This window comes from Salvelinus namaycush, chromosome 14, assembly GCF_016432855.1.
Source record: "Salvelinus namaycush isolate Seneca chromosome 14, SaNama_1.0, whole genome shotgun sequence".
Lineage (NCBI taxonomy): Eukaryota > Metazoa > Chordata > Actinopteri > Salmoniformes > Salmonidae > Salvelinus > Salvelinus namaycush.
In genome coordinates, this window is record NC_052320.1 from 2,501,913 (window position 1) to 2,511,752 (window position 9,840).

Here is a 9,840-nt window from a genome sequence, read left to right on the forward strand (position 1 = left end):
ATGCCATGGTATCCACCTCATTTTCAATGGGCACAACCAAACAACGGAAGTGGTGGATTCGACTTCCGCTTTACTTCCCTACTGCAGTGCGCTGGTGGCAAACTTGCCAGAGTAAATTATTTGAAGGAGTCAATTTCTAGAATTTTAAGGTCAAGTAAGTGTAATTTTTATATTTATTTAATTCAATTTCGCTAACGTTAGCTAGACCTACTAGTAGACTAGTTCTGTTGTGATAATAACGCTAGCTAGATTTACTAGTAGGCTAGTTATGTTGTGATAATAACGTTAGCTAGACCTACTAGTAGGCTAGTTCTGTTGTGATAATAATATTAGCTAGACCTACTAGTAGACCAGTTCTGTTGTGATAATAACGCTAGCTAGGTCTACTAGTAGGCTAGTTATGTTGTGATAATAACGTTAGCTAGACCTACTAGTAGGCTAGTTCTGTTGTGATAATAACGTTAGCTAGACCTACTAGTAGACCAGTTCTGTTGTGATAATAACGCTAGCTAGACCTACTAGTAGACTAGTTCTGTTGTGATAATAACGTTAGCTAGGCCTACTAGTAGGCTAGTTCTGTTGTGATAATAACATTGTTGTTAGTTGTCAGAGTTATGGGCCATCCATCAAACCAATAAGTGTAATGATAGACTACATAACTACACAACGTTGGTGAGCATCCACACTAGAGGAAAGTTTTCTACAGTCCTACACCTGTCAATCAACTGATCAACGCATCCTACTGCACACTGCCTGTTAATAAGGTGGTAACACAAGACCATTCACGAGGTCTCTAACACACAGATACTGGTTCAGACCAATCACGAGGTCTCTAACACACAGATACTGGTTCAGACCATTCATGAGGTCTATAAAACACACAGAAACGGGTTCAGGCCATTCATGAGGTCAATAAAACACACAGATACTGGTTCAGACCATTCATGATGTCAATAAAACTCACAGAAACTGGTTCAGACCATTCATGAGGTCAATAAAACTCACAGAAACTGGTTCAGACCATTCACAAGGTCTATAAAACACACAGAAACTGGTTCAGACCATTCACAAGGTCTATAAAACACACAGAAACTGGTTCAGACCATTCACAAGGTCTATAAAACACACATTAACTGGTTCAGACCATTCACGAGGTCTATAAAACTCACAGAAACTGGTTCAGACCATTCACAAGGTCTATAAAACACACAGAAACTGGTTCAGACCATTCACAAGGTCTATAAAACACACATTAACTGGTTCAGACCATTCACGAGGTCTATAAACACACACAGAAACTGGTTCAGACCATTCACGAGGTCAATAAAACTCACAGAAACTGGTTCAGACCATTCACGAGGTCTATAAAACACACAGAAACTGGTTCAGACCATTCACAAGGTCTATAAAACACACAGATAATGGTTCAGACCATTTATTTCTTTCAGGGTGTGTTCATTGTCATAGTGACAACTGCAAATACTACTTAAATGTAGGCTACATGTAGTCCTAATGGAAAATAATATAGTATATAATATAGCTAGTATTTAAATGTAGCAATTCAACAGCAAACACTGTTTAGCCTGCGCGTCTTTTTCGTTGCTCAAGTGGTTTGCAAGTAATTTCGAATGGTTGGTAATGCCTTTGGGTCTTTTCCACTGTTTTTTACGTCACTGTCTGTCCTGTGCAACTATATAAACGTAACATGCAACAATTTCAAAGTTTATACTGAGTTACAGTTCACATAAGGAAATAAGTCAATTGAAATAAATTCATTAGGCTCTAATCTATGGATTTCACATGACTGTGCAGGGGCGCAGCCATGGGTGGGCCTGGGAGGGCATAGGCCCATCCACTTTGGCAGCCAGTCCCACCCACTGAGGAGCCAGGCCCAGCCAATCAGAAGGAGTTTTTAGCCACTAAAGGGCTTTATTACAGACATAAATACTCCTCAGCGCACGAAAAGTGATCCCACCAATGCATTTTATCCCTTAACAGTCCCTAACATGCATTTTCTATGCTGTAGGCCTGTTTTACCTTCAGCAATTAGCAAAGCCAAGCTTGCTTCTTTCCCCGAATAGACTATTAGGCCTAGAATAAGTGTCTTATAGATGTTACTAAAGCTTTTCCTGTGTAGCCTATGGCCCAAGGGTAGAAACCCTCTTCCTGGAGATCTGCAGCTACTGCTTGAGCTGTGTTCGAGTACTCAAACTAACCGCACTAACCTTACTATTTGTGACGCAAACTGAGTATATAGTATGCTTATTGGTCATAGTATGGATATAGTTAGTATGACAAAAGTTCCCGGATGTCGTACCAAATTCTCCAAAAATACTAATTATACATTGTGGACACTTTTTCTGTACTTTTATGGCCCATAATGCAATTCTTCAGAAAATGGACGTGGCTTCGCAACATTTTCAGATTTGAAGAAAATGGCGGAAAATATTCAGCCTAAGCCCGACAAGAGCAGATACAAATTCATTGCTTTAACTAATTATGACAAATGTTAAGATATTGAGCAATGTAATAAAGTAATGACTTTTCAAACAAGTTACACGTTATGTTGGCGGACAATTTGTTAGCTACATTATCCTTACGAACCGCATAGCATTATGTACCGGTATGTTAGCTAGTTACCTAACGTTAATTGGCTACTCGAACTTGCCAGGCAGTATATTAACTATAGGTTATCTAACTAACTACCCAACGTTTATTGACTTGATTATTCACATTCTTTGCTAAGTGGTGTAGTCGTTGTGTGTTTCAATGGACAGTGTTAATTCTGGCTATCTACTACAATTTCAGAGCACTCTCTCGCAGAATAATTAATGAATTTACGAACGCTCAACACGCGTTGAATATGGCCGGTGTCAGTAAACGTTGGCAAAAAAACTAAACGTAATTAAATTGCTGCCAGCAGCACAGTTAGTCACCAACGCTCTGGATAACATGAAAATAGTCCTAACCTGCTTTGCTAGGGCGTGTAAAATGGTCAGAGTGAGCTGTTCTCTCATTTGTGTCTGGAAGTCGTTAGCCTACGTTAGCTTGGGTGCTTGACTGCCGTTGAACACTCGGATCAACCCTACTCCTCGGCCAGAGAGTCCATTGTGTGCTCTGAATTCCCCCAAGAACGAAACGCTCTGAATTTACGAACAGACAATCTGACAACACTCTGGATTTCCGAACACCCAGAGCGCACTCTGGCACTCCAGATTTGAATTTACGAACACACACGGAATCGTAAAATGTTTAGCTAGACATTTGTTATGCTAACAAGCTAGCAAGAGGTTGCATAGCAACAGCATCAACTTCCGGTAGACAGGCGATGCTCTAGTACGCTCAACTGAAACGATACCGTTCATTTTACACTATACTAAAATTAACTAATAGTCAATAGTATGTATTAAATACTGTGTTAGTACGGGTATTCGAACACAGCCCAGGATTTTGTTCCAACCTGGCACCACACCTGACCAACTGAGCTAATAGATCAGTTCAGTGATTTGCCTAAATTCAACACCCCTGATCTTCCAGGTCGGTTAAATGAAAAAAAGGACCAGTGTTGCCTATCCCTGTTATAGGCTGTTGCGCACGGGAACAGCTGGAAGAGAGAGGCTAGTGATGTGTAGCCGGAGTAAGAATCTAAATATTAGCTAGATATTAGGCTATTCATTAGCTAAATATTAGGCTATTCATTAGCTAAATATTAGCTAGATATTAGGCTATTCATTAGCTAAATATTAGGCTATTCATTAGCTAAATATTAGCTAGATATTAGGCTATTCATTAGCTAAATATTAGCTAGATATTAGGCTATTCATTAGCTAAATATTAGGCTATTCATTAGCTAAATATTAGGCTATTCATTAGCTAAATATAAGGGCTATATGCTAAATATTTACTTGTCAAAGTGCAAGGGGGAGAAGAAAAAAAAGATCTGTGGTCCCCGGGCATGCAAAGCTCCTCTATTGATTAGGCCTACGTTTATAGACAATACCATTATTCTACCACAGTGCAATGACAAATGTATTATTGTTATCAAGTGAATTACACCATTTATTGACTATAGGCTGTAAAGTGCAGTGAATAATAGGCCAGTTTGAATAACCGCTCAAATATCCTGTTTTTGTTTCATGATGAAATGACTCCATAGGCCAACAGTCTAGGCCTGATTATGCAACAACCATTTGGATTAGTTTGGGTCTATTTTCGACAGTTTAGCACGTCCAGAAAGGTACATTAGCACCCCAGTCATATGGTGTAGACCTATTTTGTCAGGATGTAACCCAGTGTTATGATTGGCCGATTGGGGAAAATATGGGCTTCTCCTTTCCAACATCCCTCCTGTTCTTTAACTTTACATTCAGCAAGCAATAGGAAGCATCCTATAGGCTATTAGAAGACTAGAGAAATAGTACAAAAGCTTGTTAGACACTTATTTTGACGTCTCTTTTCCTGTGACTCCACAAGATTATAAAAGGAATAGCCGTGGCAGCAGAGAGGCCAGGTGTGTTGTTACGCAACAGAACAAAGACAGACAGGCTTGAGATGTAGCCTACAGCCTAAGTTAGACGCGTATGCATATTAGCCCATAATTCATAAGCTCAATGTTAGGTTAAAAGGTTGATGGGTTAACGAAATCATGGTAGCCTGCACTGTTTTCCTAAGGCTGCGCTGACTGCTCTCCCATTCCCATTCCACGGGTACCAGCTCAAAAAGATACCCTACTGTTTCAGGTTCATATGGACAAGGAATATATCCTGCCCAGGCTATAACACAATGTAATGAAGAATGTTATTGTTTTCAAGACGGTACTCTGGTCTAAGCTGTAAACTGCAGTGAATAGCCAGTCATTTGAATAACCTAGGACTGTCCCCCGACAAAAAATAAATAAAAATTGATTGGTCGAAATGTTTACTTATTTTTCCATATATAGACAGACGTGTGTTTGTGTTTGAATAAAATCAACTACATATGCACTGAGCTTTTCTGATGCTTTTAAAGCCCACTGTTTGATTTAAATAATTAAGACACACAAATGACTCAAGAAAGAGCCCGATGGTCACACTGTGTAAAAACAATGACAGTGAGTGTCTGTGTGACAGGCGCACGTCATCTCGCTTTAAAAATAAAAATAAACTAGTTGTTGTGGGAACTACAGGAGATTAAGATATGGGTATAGGAGCGTCACGGGAGTATTATGTGAGCCAAACAGCTGCTGTTAGATGACAAATATTTTTTCCTGACCATTTGGGAAAGTGTAAGCAACACCAAATAAGTGTACCAGAGAGTTTGTTCTAACAGAATTATCATATTTAAAACAGTTGCATGCGTTCGTGAATTGCGGTTTTATTTATTGTTAAGACTAATTATTCAAAGCTCCCTTTTTATTTCATTTTAAAAACGAAATTGCTTGATTTGCATTTCAACGCATGAATGTTTCGTATGCTGTGTGATGGCATGAATGAATGAACGAATGAATGAATGATTGATTGATACAGTAGCCTATATATTGAAATATAGGCCTAAGTTATAGTATTAAGACTAAACAGGATGTGCTCTGAGACCTACAGCTCCATGGTGGTTATACAAGGCTGCTATACTAAGACTACTAATGATAAGGACATCATTGATTTATTACAATGAGGATCATAATGAATAACTGGGGCGGCAGGTAGCCTAGTGGTTAGAGTGTAGGGGCGGCAGGTAGCCTAGTGGTTAGAGTGTAGGGGCGGCAGGTAGCCTAGTGGTTAGAGTGTTGCACTAGTAACCGAAAGGTTGCAAGATCGAATCCCAGAGCTGACAAGGTACAAATCTGTCGTTCTGCCCCTGAACAAAGCAGTTAACCCACTATTCCTAGCCGTCATTGTAAATAAGAATTGGTTCTTAACTGACTTGCCTAGTTAAATAAGAATTTGTTCTTAACTGACTTGCCTAGTTAAATAAGAATTTGTTCTTAACTGACTTGCCTAGTTAAATAAAGGTAAAATAATTCAAATTAATGACTGTAATAATAACAATAAGAAGGAGAAGATAAAGGAGGGTTTAGGAGCGAGAGCCGTGTCTGACAAACAGGTGCTGTTAAATTACAATATCATTTTTCTCTTTAGAACGGTGTAAATTAACACTAAATAAATTAACACCCGTCTGTTCTAACAAAACATTTGTAAAGAATTTATTGCAGCGTCTCTCAGATTTAAAAACAGCTGAATCTGTGAAATTGCTTTATCCGACATTTTGCCGTTGCATGAGGTGCTCACGGAATCAAAAACACTCAAACAGGCAACCAGAAGCAACATCTGTCTAATTTCTGAAGCTATATATGGACAATTTTTTAAAAAGTAAGGCACATTTAACAGTTTGGTTATTAATTATCGACCTAATTAAGTTGGGGTTTCCACTCTCCTCAATTTTCTTAGACAATTATGCTTAAGGCAAGGTTTGTTTCATCGTCTCTGCTGCTGCTGCCTCCGCCACATTGTTCTCGATCCCAATATGCTGGTTCATTTTCCTGTTATGCACACAGCAACATAGGGAAAGGTGTCAATTCTATGGCGCACTGTAGATTGTTTCAGAACGCACAGTTATAAAATAGTATTTGATTCATTATTCTTGCGTCATTATTTTTACATTATTTAAGCAATAAGGCCCGAGAGTGTGTGGTATATGGCCAATATACCACGGCTAAGGTCTGTTCTTAAGCACGACGCAAAGCAGAGTGCCTGGATACAGATCTTAGCCGTGGTATATTGGCCATATACCACAAACCCCCGAGGTGCCTTATTGCTGTTATAAACTGGTTACCAACGTAATTAGAGCAATAAAAATACATGTTTTGTCATACCCGTGGTATACCACGTCTTTCAGCCAATCAGCATTCAGGGCTCGAACCACCCAGTTTATAATATAAGCATATACGGTGTCATCACGACGTCTTAAGAGTGGATGGACTGTTCCATCCCCGTGGCCTCCGCAATGGATTAGTCCACTGAGACAGAGAAGGTGTCTTGTGCACAATTTAAAAATAAAATAAAAACTGTTTTCAATAAAACTGCGACTGCTTGACAAAATAAATCTTGGTCGACCAACAGCCTGTCGACTAAATGGGATCAGCCCGAGAATAACCGCTCAAAAGGCTAGCATTTTGAATGCATATTATATATATTTTTTAACTGCATCTAACCTGCCTGATTGGGCCACCATTTTGGATCAGTTACAGGGGGTTTCTTCCTACAAGGTCCAGGCACATTAACAGGCCAGTGATATGGTGTCATTTTATCAGGATGTAGCAGCTAACAGAAACATACTAATTGCAGGGATTTCTAGTGGTACGTATATGAATTTATGATCATGTACGAGCGCAGAGGAAGTTGCCTTCTGTGGGGGTTTTTAAAAGCGTTCCAAAAAATGAGGTGGATTTAAAAAATAAATAAATAAATTGAAATCATGCGTAACACATTCATTCATGTCACAAGCTGTGTACATGCTTTTGCAAAGAAGGCAGAATGAATGAATCCCCATCTTCACATAGCTCGTATCGAGCCTGCTCTGATTGTGTAACTTTCTACGTGAGTGGGTACCGCTGGCCCTTGAGAGCCACAGTGTGTGCAGGCTTTTGTTTCAACCCAGCACTAACACACCTTATTCTACTGATCAAGCTCCTTACGGGTGGTAGCTCATTAGTTGAATCAAGTGTGTTGTGATGCTGGGCTGAAACAAAAACATGCACCGACACACTGCAGCTCTCCAGGATCATGTTGCTACTGGGCTGGAACAAAAGCCTGAACTCATTGCAGGAGTTGGCAAACTCTGCTCTACTTGTATTAAACGTGTTGCTCATATGTTGGCCTGTTCTCGTCAGGGAGTCCAGTGTACCGTATCTGTTTGCCATATTTTGGCAAATTTGACTCTTTCTTTCTGACAACTCTCTGCTCTCTGTCAGAGGGAGAGTAGAGCAGACAAGGGATGTTAAAGGCCAGGGGGAAAGATGGATGAGGCTTGGTGGAGAAGGTGAAGACTTTGGAGGAGGAGAGAAAAAGGTTGACAAGTCTTAGTTAAGGGGCGGAAAGGGGGATTGAGGGTGGGTGGAGAGAGAGGGGGGTGGGGGGGTGGAGGGGAAAGTGTGGGGGGGGGGGGGGGGTGAAACAACATGTACATGTCAGAGTGAGGGGGCCAGGTTTGTGGTTGGAGGACTTTTAAAGTTACCACAGGGACCTAGCAGTGTCAGGTTTCAACCAACCCCAGTCCAGCCAGCCCTAGCCCAACAACAGCCAGCTCAAATGATGGAGAGCGGGAGAGGCACGTCTTTCTGCTTCGCAAATCACTCTGACAGTTTCTGGCCCGCCTCAGCCCCGCAGCAGCTATCCGAGCTAGGGACTATACAGTATGGAAAATCTAAGTGCCGTTACCCTGGCAACGGAAGGGAAAGGAGAGGAAGGGGGTTTTTGAAAAGGGAGCATCTTGTCATTTTCTTTAACCCACTGCAGCTGGAGGGAGATGGCCAGGAGGAACACAGTATTATTATTATTATTATTATTAAATTGCTAGGCAGTTGTTGCTATGGTTTCCAGCATTCGTACAGCCATTTATCAGGCAAGACTCTTTCTCTGTAATACTGTGCATCTCCCCATCCTGTAAGTGGGGTGCTGTTTTGTTTGTTGCTGAATGCATCTACAATAACAGCATTGGAGGTGTTTCTCACATCATTTTTATTGCCAAAAATATCCTAGAGAAAACATGTTCTCTTTGTGCATCTCTTCCGTAGAAAAAATACATCTAAGTCTTGAATTATATAATACAACAAAATCTGCAATATGCCTGTGAAGCTACAATATGTAACTTAGAAATGTGAATTATAGAGCTTCCATTCCCGTTGAAAGCAAGTCGAAGAAGCGGTAGATCACTTCTACGTGCTCTATTTCTATGCTTCCTGTTCTGAAGTTTCATTTTTGCGTCTTTTGCGTTCTGTTTTGTACACCAGCTTTAAACAGCTGAAAATACAATATTTTTGGTTATGGAAAATTGACTTCACAGCAGTTTAGATACAATGATTCTCTACACTTATGACTTCCTGTTCTTGTCACGTAAACTGAGAATTTTAGCAACCAGGAAATAGCGGCGCAATTTCTGCGTGGCACATCTTTAATTTCGACCAATAAATATTCCCCCAGAATCTCTTGGTTTCTGAGGTATTGACATGATTTGGTTTACCTGTCCCTATAATAAAGACAAGATGTCTCACGCCTTGGTTCTGCAGGCCTTCAGAATTTTGCTCCAGCCGGACAGTGAGGGAGAGAACCTAGTCCGTTAACTGAACCTGTTTCCAGGTTGCACTGAGCTAGTCCTGTAACACCTTTCAGTAGGAATGTTCCTGGTTGTGATCTTAACAGCTTATTCTCTCCTACCAGGCGACTAAACAGCACACAAGGAGAGATCAGAGTGGGGCCTAGTCACCAAGTAAGTCTTCTTACCTGTAGTATTCAAGTAGCTGTCCAGTGTTTTTACAGATTTCTATCAAATATGACCTATCATTAATTACAACAGGAGTGAAATTATAAACATTTACCAACATTATCCTATTAGACATGTATAAAGTAGAGTGATTTGTGAGATTTTCTCAGACAAGCCACTTTGTTCGATGACAAGGATTTGAAAGCTGGTATTTCACAGGCTAGACTTGTGGTATGATTGACACCTTCTTCAATCCCTTTCTCCTCCCTCCCTCCTCCTCTCCTCTCCTCCCTAATTAGGCCAAGCTTCCCGAGCTGCAGCCCTTCCCCTCCGAGGCCCCGGAGGGCCTGGGTCAGGCTGTGACAGAGAATGAGGAGCTGGTGTGGA

General features: G+C 40.6%; 1 protein-coding gene across 1 annotated transcript in view; it reads left to right on the forward strand.

Moving 5' to 3' along the window:
• LOC120059547 (arginine-glutamic acid dipeptide repeats protein-like) overlaps positions 1-9,840 on the forward strand; it is a 116,089-nt gene that overhangs the window by 76,374 nt on the left and 29,875 nt on the right. Inside the window, exons 5-6 of the mRNA XM_039008680.1 lie at positions 9,411-9,459; positions 9,753-9,840. The exon at positions 9,753-9,840 is cut by the window's right edge and continues 49 nt beyond it. Of these exons, the coding sequence (XP_038864608.1) occupies positions 9,411-9,459; positions 9,753-9,840 (137 nt within the window). The remainder of the gene's footprint in view (positions 1-9,410; positions 9,460-9,752) is intronic.